General features: G+C 33.9%; 1 protein-coding gene across 1 annotated transcript in view; it reads left to right on the top strand.

Annotated features, from left to right (window-relative positions):
- GC (GC vitamin D binding protein) overlaps positions 1-12,050 on the top strand; it is a 37,767-nt gene extending 25,717 nt beyond the window's left edge. Inside the window, exons 12-13 of the mRNA XM_039845405.1 lie at positions 6,760-6,814; positions 11,912-12,050. Of these exons, the coding sequence (XP_039701339.1) occupies positions 6,760-6,795 (36 nt within the window). The 3' untranslated portion in view covers positions 6,796-6,814; positions 11,912-12,050. The remainder of the gene's footprint in view (positions 1-6,759; positions 6,815-11,911) is intronic.
- The last annotated feature ends 4,249 nt before the right edge of the window (positions 12,051-16,299 follow it).

Genomic DNA, 16,299 nt, shown 5'->3' with positions numbered 1-16,299 from the left:
CACTGATCACTGCACAGTATTTTTAAAAACTTACACACTTAGATTTACTCATTATTGGCAGTCTTTTCCTGGTGCTATTATAACTTTGTTGTCTTTACAGTGAAAGGGAAATGTGTCCATGCTATGCTAATTTAAAAGCAAATTAGGCAGTTTCAAAACTTATGAAATTTTACACTTTTAAAGAAAAAGTTGTGAACACAGACAGTATAGTACAGTGTTTTTCAAACTATAGGTCGTAACCTATTAATGGCTTTTTGAAATGAAAGAAGAGAAAAAAAGAATAAAGTAGAAATTAGTCCATCTAACATAGCGAGGGTAAATATTTTGTGAAAGTTTTATTTCACATATATGTATACAGGTATCAGTAGATAGATTGATAAAGGAATACTTTAGCTTTAATGTAACAAAAAATACAATTATTAAAAGTCACACAAATATTTCTTACCATAAATTATTTTCTAAAAGTTAAAAAATATCGATATTAAAATGTTGGATTAATTTTCAATTACACACATTCTTTTAGACACTATCAGTTGGCTTCCAACTGTGAAAGATAAAGAAATTAGAACTCATATTTTCTAATTTCCCTCCCTACTCTTCCTAATTTATTAGTTCTTGGGCTCATATTTCTTTAATTATGACCAACCTCTCTTTTAGCCCCTCGCTCCCTCTCATTCCTGTCTCCTTTCTCCTTCTTTATTCCCTTCTCCCTTAAATGTAGTTGTATAGTTGTCAGATTTTTTTTTACCTTGTGCAATTCCAGTAGGATCTTTTCTTTTCTCTGATAGTAGGTGAATTAGTGTATCCCTTTCACTGCATCTGAGCTAGTTAGTTTTCTTCTATAAACAAGAGTGTGAGGCTGGTAGTGTTTCATCTTTATGTAGACTGAAGGTGTGAAAGGGGAGGAGAGCCCAGTTTCAGCTGTGTAGATCCACTGTGAGCAGACTTAATTTATGCTTTCTCTAACATTTTGTTAATTGTGTTATACTAGGGTTTCCTCCTCCAAGTCAATATCTATCATATAGCATGTTAGCCTTTTTCAGATACCTTCAGTCCATTTGTTCACATCGTGCATTTGACCTGTAACTGTCCAGGAGTCAATTCAATTATTTGGAAGAGTCAAGAGATAAGGATAACACTTTATCTCACTTTACTACTAATTTGGAGATATTAATGACAATACCAAGAACGTTGCTGTCTCACTCATTCCATTTATGGAATAGAGAAGCAGGGTTAAGACCAAATCTGCCATACTGAAGTATTTTCTTCCTTTGCCCACTGCTTTCTGAAATTCATGATATTAAGATATATTCTTCCCTTCTCTGGTGGTAGCTGAGAGTTTTTCACCAGGTTTTATTATTGTTTGTCATGTGTTGAGGAAGAACCATTTATAATACTTTTTTTATATTTTTTCTGGAATTCATTTTATTTTTAACATTTTATTTATTTTTCCCCACTGCTCTCCCCTCCCCTCTGGTAACCACTAGTCCATTGTCCATGTCCATGCATCTCTGCTTGTTTGTCCTATTCACTTGTTGCTTTTAGGATTATATCCCGTGTATAAGTGATAGCATGTGATTTTCAGCCTTTTCTGTCTGGCTTATTTCACTTAGTATTATTTCAAGGTTCATCCATGTTGTTACAAAAGGCAGTATTTCATCTCTTCTTATGGCTGAGCAATATTCCATTGTGTATATATATATATATATATATATATATATATATATATATATATATGCCACAGCTTATTTAGCCAATCATCTATCATAGGATACTTCAGTTGCTTCCATGTCCTGGCCACTGCAAATAATGCTGCTATGAATATCACATATATCTTTTCAGATATGAGTTTTCAAGTCTTTGGAATAAATACCAGTAGAGAGATTGCTGGATCATATGGTAAATCAATTCTTAGTTTTTTGAGGAACGTCAATACTGTTTTCCATAGTGGCCGTACCAATCTGCAGTCCCACCAGGAGTGTATGAGGGCTCCTATTTCTCCACATCCTCTCCAGCACTTGTTATTTGTCCTGTTGATTATAGCTAGTCTAACAGGTGAGATGGTATCTCATTGTGGTTTTGATTTGCATTTCCCTAATAGCTAGCGATATTGAGCATCTTTTTATATATTTGTTGCCACCTCTTTGATTTTTTGGAAGAGTTTGAGGAGAATAGGTATTAAATCTTCTTTGAATGTTTGGTAGAATTCACTGGTGAAGCCATCGGTCCTAGACTTTTACTTTTTGGTAGGTTTTTGATGATTGTTTCGATTTCCATACTGCTGATCAGTCTATTTAGATTTTCCAGTTCTTCTTGGTTCAGTCTAGGAAGATTGTATTTTTCTAAGTACTGGTCCATTTCTTCTAGGTTATTAAATTTGGTGTTACACACTTTTTCATAGTATTCTTGTATGATCCTTTGTATTTCTGCAGTGTGTCATAATTCCTCCTTTCATCCCTGATTTTGTGTCCTTTCTCTTTTTTCTTTAGTGAGTCTAGCCAGGGGCTTGTCAATTTTATTAACCTTCTCAAAGAACCAGCTCTTTGTTGCATTTATTTTTTCTATTTTTTGGTTGTTTTCAATTTCATTTATTTCTACTCTAATTTTGATTATTTCTTTCCTTCTGCTAACTTTAGGCTTCATTTCTTCTTCCTTTTCTAGTTTAAGATGAAGCATTAGGTTGTTTATTTGGGCTCATTCTTGTTTTTGGAGGTAGGCCTGTAATAACATGGACTTTCCTCTTATTAACGTTTTTGCCATGTCCCAAAATTTTGAAATGTTGTAGTATCATTATCATTCCTTTCTATGTATTTTTTTATCTCTTATAATACATTTTTTGACTCATTATTTTTACGCATAAAATAATTTAACTATAATGTAAAAGACAATACCACCAAATGATTTAATGCCAGTTAAGTCTTTTAAGTTAAAGAATGTTTTTCCAAGAATTCAAATTTTTATTTATCAAACCATAAAAGCAACAAAGCCTGATTTCATTTTATTCTATTTTTTTTCTGTTTATATTATTCTATTAGAGCACATTGAAAATATCCAATTTTTTTCACTCAATTCATTCCAGAGATCATTCAGCTTCCATTTAAATATCTATAGTCAATTCATTTTCTCTTAGAAGTAGTCTATTTCACTGCCAGGTAGCTTCACTTATAAGCCTATTTTTCTATAATTTAAGACATAATATTCTCCCTCATAATTTCTGCTGAGTCAAGTTTTGCTTTCTTTCAACTAGAAAATGTCTATTCTCAGTTCTCAATAACAGCTTTTTTATACTTTTTAAAAATTAGGCTGAGTGAAATTTTTTTTTTTAATTTCTTGAGCTATATATACCAATTCCCTTATTATTTTAATGAGTTTTGTTGTTGTTGTTTTACTGGATAGTGCCTAACAAAGTCTTAGTTGGACAAATTGAACTATATCATCTTTCTTCATTTTTCTTTTATACTTTTAGAGATTCTGATTTCTCTTCCAATTTACATTTACACTTTAGACCAAACCTAATTGCTAATCTTGTTTGTAACAATACGTAAAGTCAGAATTGCAGCTGAAATGAGTACAGTAGAATAAATGCCTATTCTTTAAATGCTACTGAGAAATATATTTATCTTTTATTAAAATTCAAACCAAGCTTCTAAAAATGGAGTATTGAGATTTTGGGGTTATTAACACCATTAAAGTATTTAGCATTAAACAATTAAACTGAGCAGTTCCTTCCTTTACTATTAATTTACTTTGGTAATACAACAGCTGAATTTAGGTTGCCTTATCCCAGAAAAATAAAATCATCTCACATAGAAGTTGTTTGCTATTAGAATTTGCTCTGAGTATCTAATTCAGTCATTAAAAAAAAGGGGAAAAGTCTAAAATACTTTTTTACATTCTGTCAAAATAACTTTTGTAACCCTTCCCCAGTCCTTTTGTTATCTCTATCTACATATACACTTTCCTTTTTGACATCATACAAGACAAACTGAGCTTTAAACACAAAACACATGCTCCCTTCTTTCAAGTCTCTTCATTTCTTTGAGTTCCTTTTCAATTTTTCACTATAACATATAGCCATTTAATAACTTATTTACAACTACAGTGATGAGAAGGCAGATTTATGACTTTCTCTTTTCTTGCTTTATGTCCAGTAAATTTATAGAAGTGCCAAGTAGCCACTCTTTCAGTAATTGCTAAAGAAGAGAGAGATGAGTAGAGTTGAGATACTTGTGCAAATTTGATTATTTAGACAGAGTACTCAGAGATTAGACCCTCTGGTGTTTCTAACAGCTTTTTTGATTGTCTTCTATATTGATCTCATACCTAGGTAAGTCAGCTCACCTGTTTTCTGATTTCATGTAAGGGCAAAATCTGTTAGAATAGCATTCACTTTTCTCCCCAATGCTTAGTATATTTGTCTTACTTACCTTATAGTATTTGGATTATAATTTATTGTTAAATCTCCTTGTCCTATAGTTGGACAAATTTTTTCTTGAAAGTAATGTCCCTTCACTACATTCATTTGAAGTCATTTATATCCTGGGATCCTTTACACACAAAACACATGCTCCCTTCCTCTATCTGCCATTCTACATATACTCGGCATAGTCTCTGAAAGAGTGGCAAAAGGGGCTTCTGAACCATACTCTTGTTTCATTATGTGGTATTGTACATAGCCTTACCTTCACCCTGATCTTGAAATAACCAGAAAATAGAACAACCAGTGTAACTTTCTTTTGGCTTCACTGTGGCACTCTCAGAATTGATTCATTTTATCATGCCATTGAGGTCCATTGACTGCAGAAAAACTAAGCTGCAAAATTAGACTTAAAATTATTTTTCTCTCCACCGTCATTCAGGCATATCATCCCTATGCATTCTTCTGAGAACTCATTGTTATGCTTCCTCTAAGATGTCCCAACAGAGTGCTAGGCATCAGCTATGATTTCTCAAAGTATTCACAGGGCCATTGTTATATGCTGGGATTGATTATTAAAGTCCTGAAAACAAAGACAAAGGCAAATAGCGAAGTAGGAGCTGGGAAAAGTGAAGACTGACTCTCTCCTCTCTCATCCCCTCTGAGTGCCCCCACTTTCTTCCTTTCTCATGTTTCAGGAAAAGCTGGCATATTCACTATAGTTTGTTATGTATCTCAGTATAACTAAATTTTATGATCAATGTATAGCTAGCATTTATTAAGCCAATACTATTTGTTAAGCAGAATATTCTTTTATATAAATACATCTATGTCTATATGTTTATAGAATAATATAAAAACAATTCTAAACGTTAGATACCAGTTTAATTTCTATTTTACATATGGGTTGAATGAGATACACAGAGGTTACATGTTAGGAAAATCATAAGTTTATTCCATATGAGCCTGTTATTCTCCATGTCGTTGTTAGACTTCAGACCTAATTTAGCTAGTAACAAAAAAAATTGATATCAAAAGACTATTAACTATTAATTGAAAGTTCAAAATTGTTAAAATAGCAAAAATGACACCAGATCAGTAGTGTCACTGAATTCCATTATCATAGTCTACCTTTTATTCTTCTATGATTCTTTGCTTTTCATTCTATTTCATATTGTCTTCTTCTAGCCACCTCTTAAATTTTTATGTTTTCCAGAGTTTTTTTATGTTCTTCCTCAATTTCTATGACATTACATTTTCCCTGAGTTGTCTCATTCATGGACATGCCTTTAATCTCCAAATCTCTACTGTCAGCCAGCATCTCTCCCTTCAGCACCAAGCTTTTTATTCAAAGTATTAAGGGCTTTCTTGTCCCACAAGAAATTGAAACTCAACATGTCCAAAATCTTCATCCTAAAACTTCCTCTATTATTTCCTAAGTTTATGACTATCAACACCATTCACCCATTGTCCAAGTTAAAAAACAGCAATCCTTAATTTCTCCTTCCTTTTCTGTATACACCAATCAAATTCCAAATCCTATCAATTCTAACTCCTCAGTATAACTCAGTCCCACCCCCTACCTTTTTCTATATTATTGGTACTTAAATTTACGCAATCTTTTACTTGGATTACAGCCTCCCACTTGGTCTCTTATCTCCAGTCCTCCAGTGCCTCACACCCAATCTCATCTCTATAATGATGTTAAAATAACCTTTGCAAAACACAAAATCGTGAATTCATTTCTCTAATGCTCTCCATTGCATCTAAACTGAAGTCCATTTTTCTTTCTTTCAATAAAGAGAGTTTGGATCCTTGATTTCCTCTCCAGCCTGATCTATCACTGCTTCTTATTCCTCCTCCTTTGCTTCTCCTGAACTCTTTGTCATTTTCCCAAGTACGTTAAACTTGCTCTTACCTTAAGGCTTTTGCACACAATGACTCATCATGATTGTCCCATCTAGACTCTTTGGCCTGGCTATATTTTTCATCAAGTTTCAGGATTCAATTTAAATATCACCCCTGAGAATTTTTCCCTGGCACTCGAGCTCTTCCGTTACCCCTTAACATTCTGTGCACACCCAATAATTAGCATTTATTTTAACTCTATTGTCATTTTTTGTGTCTATTTTTCCTAGACTATTGTAAACTCTTTAAGGGCAGGGACAGTGTAAACCTAAATGTGAAGGATGGTCAATAAAAAGTTTAATATCAAACTACCTTTTGATAAGAATTTTTCCCTCTAATCAAGGTTCAGATTTTGTATACTTTCTTCAGGATCTGATAGTCTACTAATAAAATACATCACAAATAATTAGATAACTTTTTTTTTTTTTTGCCAGATTGATGCCGAAATGAAAAACACCCTGCAGTCTTGATGCATGTGTATTATCTTAGGTAAGTATTGTTGTTAAAGGCAGCAAAAAAACCTAGCTTTGTGCAACGTATTTTTAAAATTATAGAATGGAAAGGAGATTTTTATTTATTCTATTGTCTATTCAAACTCATTTTACAGATGAGAATATTAAGCATCTGGAAAATTTAAGGAGCTTACGCAAGTATACACAACCAACTTCTGACACATTTAGGACTAGAATCTGTGTCCCTGACCTGGCACTATATTCATCATTTCACATCTAAGATAATTACAGCCTAGAGATTATTTCAAGAATTTTGATGCATTTAATAGAAATTTTTTAAAAATGTGTTTAAAAACAGAGTTCATGAAATCTAACAAATAATACCATAGTGTTCTTAGGAAGAAAGAGGCATTATTCAAATTAAAGCACTACTGTTGAAATATTATCACTTGCTTCTTTCGGATATTACATTTTCACCCATTTTTAATGCTTAAAGTTATTAGGAGCATAAAGTAGTTTAGATGGAATTCCATACCTTAAACTGAAGATGACCTCAACTCTGCACATTTCAAAAAAAATATTTCTCTCCAGATTTAATTGTATTAGTTTTAAAGATATTACTTCTGAGATTAAAAAATGATGAAAACAATGGTTTTTGTTTAGCTCAGGTTATTGAGTTGAGGCTTTTGAATGACGCAAAAATTTTGTTTTGCTAATTTACTGACAACTTTCCCCAAAATGATATGGAAACAAAAGCCATTGACTAATGAAATTAAATAATTAAACTATTTTCAGTCTTCAATTATTGACTATTTGAATCATCAGAAACAGTAAAAAAGAAAATTATCACTCTAAGCATCAATACAATGGGAATCACTCATTTGGGGAATTAGTCTGGATTAGAATCCATACTCCAACTATCTGTGTGAATGTGAACAAATTATATTTCCTAAAGCACAAGACTTTTTGTAAAAAGGAAATTATAATATCTACCTCTCAGCATTATTTGATTGAGGTGATGATGCATATAAAATGCCTAGAAAATAGTAGCAGTAATACTAGCCAGCAAAATTGTTCCTGCTGTTGCTGCTTCGACGACGATTGATATGAATCTAAACTAAAACAAGTTTCCCTGCCTATATATTTGTGCTTTTCATAGTTATTAATTCTAAAGGAAAAGTAAATTATCTCAATAATTTGGGGGGGGAAATTGAAAGCCAGTTACTTGCAGTGTAATTATTTTAGAGTTAAAATAGTATCTGGTCTCTGTTGCTAAGCTATTCTTTACTTAATTATTCCAGTGTCCCTTTATTTCAATCTACATGTAATCCCTATAGAGTGAAAATCTCAATATACAACAGCTCACTTCCCACCCTTAAAGATATCTCAAGCTTTAATAAGAATTATATTTGTTTGGAAAGCTATATAATAATTTTGCCTTTGGTTTGTTTTCATTGGACTGTTATTCTTTAGGAATTCAGAGTGCATTTTCTTGGTGTCTCATGTGTAGTGTTTCAGACTCTAGGAGCATAAACTGAAATAGAAGATATCCTAAGAAAAGGAGAGGCAACGCAAATTTTATGGATTTAAAAAGATTTTTTTTAATTAACAACTTTCAGAAATACTTTTAATGCTATAATAGGTGAACACAGTTTTTTCAGTGACAGATTAATGATTCTACTATATTGATTCTTCTGGTTAACATAATTTTACTCTTCCATAGAAATGCATTATCATTTATTCTATGTTAGTATTTTTCTATGACCATTATTTAGTCTTTCAATTTCTATATCTCCTAATTGTTTGGCCACTCAAATTCATTTTGATCAACTGGAAGGAATCCTCCCTAAAATAACTCACACATTCCTTCCATAGACTTCCAACAGTACACAATGACTCTTGAACTCAATTTTATCCAATACCTTTTTATTATTATGACAATCTGCAGTGGTAAAGGGGTACTTACATTGTTATATTAGGAGTAGTTTTGTGGCTTTGAAAGAGCACATTAAACCTCGCTTACCAGGTTGTAGGATCTGGGGCACTTAATATCCAGAAATAATGATGCCACAACCTAAATGTTTTGTCATGTTTCCAGAACACAGCCATCAGACTGTGGTTCTTGGACTATAGGGAGAATTTTGTTGCTCTATTGGATAACCCTAAATCCATTCAATTACCTGTAGCATTGCCCCCAAAACAATGCAGTCCCAGTCTTAAGCTGCTCTGAACCCAAGACTTGACTTAATGATTCCACTCTAAGTGGTGAGAACTTTCCTCCCAGATAAACCAGACCTTTTGTCATAGTTTAAATTGATTTAGAATATTTCCACTTTCTTCTATGATTTTTCTCTTACTATAACAGGTAGGATCCCCAATGGCAGAAGTGGCATATGTTGTTTAGTGTGAAGCAGTTCCTAAAACTATTAAACCAACTTTGGCTGGTTATAGATTTCTTATAATTGAACGCCTACCCTCTTTAGAGATCTGAACAGCTTATAGAAGCTGAAGCTTTTGTGTCAGGTGTTCCCATGCTTAGATACATCTACAATTCATGCCTTCTAGTCAAAAGTTTGATGCTATTTCATTCTTAACTAAAGTAACTATAAATCTGAGTTGTCATCCTGACAGTTATTGGTCCCCTTGATCAATTTTTTTCTTCATGTCCCAAAGTTGATTGTGGCCACATTTGCATGTCCATTGGAAAAGAATTACTATCTCTTAATAAGTCCCACAAAGCCAGTTATCATTTTTTCCTTCAGCTTTAGAAAATTTGTGTTCCCCGGGTTGTCAACAGACAAAGAAGTTGGCTCACATTGCAGAATCAGGTTGTATGGAAAATACTTTAAATACCAGAATCACACTTAGCATAGCCAAATGCATCTCTATGAGAGATATATAAGTGGGAGAAGCACAGATGTGTGTGTCTTCCATCTCAGTTAAAATGGCCATATTACCCAAAGCAATATACAGAGTTTGTGCAATCCCCATCAAAATCCCAGTGGCATTTTTAAAGAAATAGAACAAAACAGTCAGACTTGTATGGAATCACAAAAAAACTCTGCCTAACCAAAGCAACCATGAGAAAAAAGAACAAGACAAGAGGTATCACACTCCTTGAATTCAAATTACACTACACAGCTACAATAATCAAAACCACATGGTACTGGCAAAAACAAAAAACAAAAAACAAACAAAAAAAAAAAAACAGGCACACAGACCAATGGAACAGAATTGAGAGCCCAGAAATAAACTTATATACATAAAGGCAAATAATTTTTGACAAAGGAGCCAAAAATATGCAATGGAATAAAGAAAGCCTCTTCAATAGGGCTGGAAAAATTGGAAAGCCAGTTGCAAAAGAATGAAACTAGACTGCTTTCTGTCATTCACCAAAGTTAACTCAAAATGGATCAAAGACCTAAATATAAGACCTGAAACAATTTACATAGAACAAGTACTAAACTCATGGACCTTGATTTTAGAGAGGATTTTATGAATTTGACCCCAAAGGCAAGAGAAGTAAAAGCAAAAATAAATGGAACTATATCAAACTAAAAAGCTTCTACACAGCAAAAGAAATCATCAACAAAACAAAGGAGCAACCATCCAAATGGGAGAAGATATTTGCAAATCTGTATGAGGCAGCTCATATGCCTTCAATAAGGGGCTAATATCTAAAATATATAAAGAACTCATTTAAAAAAAACCACTCCAATAAAAAAATGGGCAGAGGACTGAATAGACACTTCTCCCAAGACGACATACAGCCAACACACATGAAAAGATGCTCAATTTCATTAGCTATTAGGGAAATACAAATCAAAACCATAATGAGATGCCACCTCACACCTGTCAGAATGGCTATTATCAACAAGACAAGTGACGTATTGGAGAGGTTGTGAGGAAAAACAAACCCTCATACACTGCTGGTGGGAATGTAATGGTACAGCCACTACGGAAAACATTGAGGAGAGTCCTCAAAAAATTAATAGCATCATCACATGACACAGCAATCCCTCTTCTATATATCTACCTCCCAAAATTGAAAACATTTATCCATAAAGATATATCTACCCTGATATTCATTGCAGCATTAGTCACATTAGCCAAGACATGGCAACAACCAAAGTGCCCTTTGATAGATGATTAGATGAAGATGCAGTACATATATACAGTGGAATATTACTCAGCCATAAGATGAAATACCCGCTTTTGCAACATGGATGGATCTTGAGATAATGATGCTAAATGAAATGTCAGACAGAAAAAGTTGAGAACCATATGATTTCACTCATATGTGGGATATAAAACTGAAAGCAACAAACAAGACAAACACACAGAGACTCATGGACACAAACAACAATTAAGTGGTTACCAGAAGGAAAGGGGGAGGGGGCAGGTAGATAAGGGTAAAGGGGGTCAAATGTATGGTGACAGAAGGAGATTTGACTTTGGGTGGTGAACACATAATGCAGTACACAGGTGATGTACTATTGAATCCACGAAACCTATATAATTTTATTAACCAATGTCACCCAATAAATTTAATTTAAAAAAAAAAACAAGGCACAAACTCATTGAGAGCAATGAAAGGCGGAATATCTTGCACTGTGCAAATAGAAGTATATGACTATACTGTCTTAGAAAATGGGAAAAATCAAAGGAGAGACACATTTGCCTCATTACAAAGTAGAAGGTGATGTGATAAAAACTCTCACTCAGTGTTTTACTAAAATACAACTGCTGAACTATCATCTCAGTCTCATGACAGGGAGTGAGGGGCAGGAGCTGGGGAGGAGAGGCTTACATGCCATTGGTTGCTGCTTTCCCCCTCCCCAACAGTGAGCATTCACCCTAACACAGAAAGTTACATACATCATTAGTTCAAGGGAAAAAAGTATATGATGTACCTTGGCATAACGACAGTGTTTCCTTTATATGTATGTCTTGGGAAATTCTTAAATTTTTATTCTGGACCCATCAGGGTGGGCAGTAATGGATATATGGGTCTTGCTAGACAGGTTTATCTTTAACCATACAAATAATGACTTTATAGGCATCTGTTGAACAATATTATGATTGTTGCCAATTAGCTCTGTTTTTCTAACATTTATTTTTATTATTCTCATAGACCTAGAGCTGTAACCATCCTGGGAATGACATCTGATGGCCTAATCTAGCCAAAACCAGAGCTCCTGGGGAAACAACTAGGATAATCGCTGGATTTTCTTTATTTCTTTTTTTTTTTTTTCCAGCTATAATATCTTCATACAATAAGTATGATGATTTGCTATCAAAATAAATTGAAACATAATGTAAACCATAAATGCTTCTGAGGATGATGTTGCCATGCTGATCTTCAGCACTATTCCTGTGATTTTTTACAGATACTACAGTAGGCAGCTTCAACATCACAAGCCCCTGCTTTTCTTCTAGATCTCTGCTGCATCTCTCGAAAAGATTCACAACATTAAGCATCTACTTTACAATTCCCTACATACTAAGCTCCATTCCTGGATTGCTTCTAAGGCTTAAGTACTATTAAGGAAGAGTTAGCCAGCCTTCTACCATAAATGGCCTAAGACAGTTCACTTAAACACACACACATACACACACACACACACTTCTGAGAATACCTTCTTGCTCCCAGCTGCAAGTTGTATGGCATTAATTAGGTAGTATCTGCCTTGCGAAAAGAAAACCCTTATGGCCTGGCCAAGTTTAATTTTGCTACAGATAACTCCTAAGAACAATTTATTCTAAAAACATCATAATTTTAACTTAATTATACATATATATGTGTGTGTGTGTATGTGTGTGTGTGTGTATATATATATATAATATATATATAAAAGTTAAAATCATGGTGTTTTTAGAATAAATGAGATATATATACACACACACACATATATGTGTGTGTGTGTATATATATGTATATATACACACACACACACACACACACACACTTTTGAATTTCCATCTCCTACCAACCATAGCTGATTTGACTGTTTAACGTCTATTATATGAGCAGTCCTCAGTTTTTTTATACCTTACATATCACCTTCATTCAAAAACCTGGGTCCTCACCATAATGGAAACAAACAAAACTCTACTTTATAAGAATGACATTTACAATCTCTATCAGTCAAGGTTCTCCAATAAAATAGAGTAGAAGTAGAGAGATATGGACAGATTTATTTTAAGGAACTGCCTTACCCAATTGTGGAGCTGGCAAGTCTAAAGTCCACAAGGTAGGCTGACAGTCTGGAAACTCACACAGAGCTTCTACGTTACAGTCTTGTGGAAGAATTCTCTGAGAAGCATCACTTTTTGCTTTTAAGGCCTTCTACTGATTGGATGAGACCCACGCACATCATGAAGGTAATCTTTACTTAAAGTCAGCTGGTGGTAGATATTAATCACACCTACAACATACCTTCAGAACAACGTCCAGACGAATGTTTGACTAAACAAATGGGTACCAGAGCCTAACCAAGTTGACACATAAAATTTATTCAAAATTTAATCACACAAACCTTGTTGTTTTTATTGTTCCTTTACAAAGTTTAAAGTCTTTCAAGTTGCAGAACTAACTTGTTTTTTTTTTTTTTTTGATTCCTAAGTCATCCCACAGGTGATTCTTAAACCTTCACCTGAGAACTATTCCCTTAAATGGTCTACACAGGGTTAGTGTATTAATCAATACTTCACCTGGAAATCCTTAAAAAGCAAACCTCCTTTTTATGGAGATTTGAATTTAAAAACATAACAAGAGAAAATCATTCCTATTTTCTCATTTAATTTAACAGCATTATGCTCTAATAAAGCAAGAATTTGATCAACTTGACAATTTACTCGATTTCCATTTGGAGATAAATAGCTAAAAATAAATAAGAAGGCTTAGAAGGCTGTCTTTTTATGCCTTTGGTCTTCCTTTTGGGCACATCTTCCCACCACGTAAGTCTCATACTCATCCAAGCTACAAACCAGTGATTCTCAAACCTAGCCACACATTAAAATAATCTGAAGAATTCTGAAGGAGGAAAAAAAAAAAAAGAACAGTGCCCAGGACCCCTCCTGGGAGATTTGGACTTAATCAGTCTTGAGTGGAAACTGCTGTGCAACCAAGCCTGCTAATCACTGCTTTAGAAACTTGGCACCCTCACCCAAATTAAAAAAGAAAAGCATCTAAGATCAACCAATTAAGCACCCATTGGCTAAGTGACTGATTATTACGCAAGGGTAAATTTCTAACACAGCTTTACCTCAGTGTGCCATTGCACTATGAGAATTGTGTCGATTATAGAATGAAATTTACGTCTCCCATTAAAGAAAACCTAGTCACCTAGTCACGGATAATCAAGTCAAAAGATGGCCTTTCCCAGAGGCTACATCATCTTTGTCCTTTTCTTGCAGGGTCTGAAATATTCTCTCCCCCGTTAGACCAGGAAAGTATCTAATTGTTCCTTCTATCACAGCCCATAACTTAAGCTTTTTGGTAAAGTCTAGTTTGCAATTAAAAATAGTACCTACTTACCCATCCATAGATCAGGATTTTGGGATTCCTATATTGCAACTACCCAAGTAAGAAAGTTTCTAACAATGAACTATTAGGTGTCTGTGTCTTCACGCTCAATATCAGAAGTATGAATCTTTGCATTCATTGTATCAACTGCACTATGAAAAGCATCAGGATGGCATGGCTGCTTACAATAAAAATCTCTGCCTCCATCTTGTGGTTGGCAGGTCTCAGCACAGGTAGTTGTGCAGAAATTTATTCTGAAACTAGGTCTTAATAGAATTGAGTGTGTAATATCTGGAATATGCTTACTTTGTGCTACAGTTCTATTTAGAACAACATGAAAAACTTGAAGCCATGTTAACAAGATAGAGAATTTTCAACTTCTATTCTCAGAGATTTTAACAACTGTGTCAATTTGTCAACTTTGTACATGTAGACCAAATGACTCATCTAAATTTTTTATTTAGTTCTTGATACTGTTTTAAAATGTGAGAAAATATTTGACTCATTTTACCTCTTAAATGATAGCATTAGTAATGGAGTATGAATATAGCATTAGTAATGATAGCATTAGTAATGGAGTATGAATATCCTCAATTTTATCTTACCTAAGATTAGGTAAGATAAAAAATGTAAAAAAAAAAAAAAAAATAGTAAAATACTTTTTACACACTGTATTACTTTTCAAAGGACTTTTGTACATTATTATCTAATCTTCATCACAGTCACATGAAGCAAATAATCCAGATCCTAATATATCTAATTTACACATAAAATAGGTTCAGTGAGATGATCACACTAAAAAACTAACAGCAAAGACCATTTTAACAATAGCAAGCACACTTATCTATTGCTTAGTAACACACCACCCTGAAGAGAAGCTTAAAACGAATTTGCTAATGAATCTGGGGGTTCACAGGGCTCAGGGATTCATGCAGTTGTAGTCAGGCTGTGGTTGGGGCCGGGGCCATCTTGAAACCTCTTTTACTCATCTGTCTAGGCATTGGCCTAGGCTCAGAGGAACCAAACAGCTGAGGTCTGGAATAGGTAGAGCTCCTTGGGCATCTCTCAAAAGGTGCTTCCATTTGGGTGGTCTCCAAATCACAGCCTCAGGGCAGTCAGACTTTTCATATGGTGGCTGAAGGTTTTCACACAGTTTCCTATGATATACAACAGCAGTTACCCCTTATCCAAAGTTTTGCTTTCCGTAGTTTCAGTGACCTGTGGTCCAAAATTATTAGCTGGAAATTATCAAATAAACAATTTGTAAGTTTTATGTGCACTGTTCTGAGTATCATGATGAAATCTCATGCCATCCTGCTCCATCCTTTACTAGAAGTAAATCATCCCTTTGTCCAGCATATCTACACTGTATATACACCCCACCCCTTAGTCTCCTAGTAGCCATTTAGGTTATCAGATTTATTGGCTTGGTATCACAGCGCTCGTGCACAAGTAACCTTCATTTAACTTAATAATGACCCAAAGCTCAAGACTACTGGTGCTGGCAATTTAGACATGCCAAAGAGAAGCTGTAAAGAGCTCCTTTTAAGTGAAAAAGTAAAAGTTCTCAATTTAATAAGGAAAAAATATATAGATATAGATATAGATATAGATAGATATAGATATAGATATAGATATAGATATAGATATAGATATAGATATAGATATAGATATAGATATAGATATAGATATAGATATACACTGAGGTTGCTAAGATATTTTTTCAGCTATTTTCAATGCATTTTTGTTTTTATTATTTTATTTGTTATGTTTATCTAGTCTCAAAATTAAGCTAATACTTTCAGCTGATTTAATTTGGTATTCCGTTTCTCAGAAACATTTGATTTTTTTAGAACATATATATTGGGTGACAACACTTCCTGATAATAGATTTATACTTGAGACAAATATTTCAACAATAATACAGTTGTGTAATTTATGAGCAAAAGATTTGAAATTTTCTCCTGCCAACTTCTTTTGTAATAGGCGGTGTA

This window comes from Pteropus medius, unplaced genomic scaffold, assembly GCF_902729225.1.
Source record: "Pteropus medius unplaced genomic scaffold, Ma_sr-lr_union100, whole genome shotgun sequence".
Lineage (NCBI taxonomy): Eukaryota > Metazoa > Chordata > Mammalia > Chiroptera > Pteropodidae > Pteropus > Pteropus medius.
This window is presented reverse-complemented; position numbering and strand designations above follow the sequence as displayed.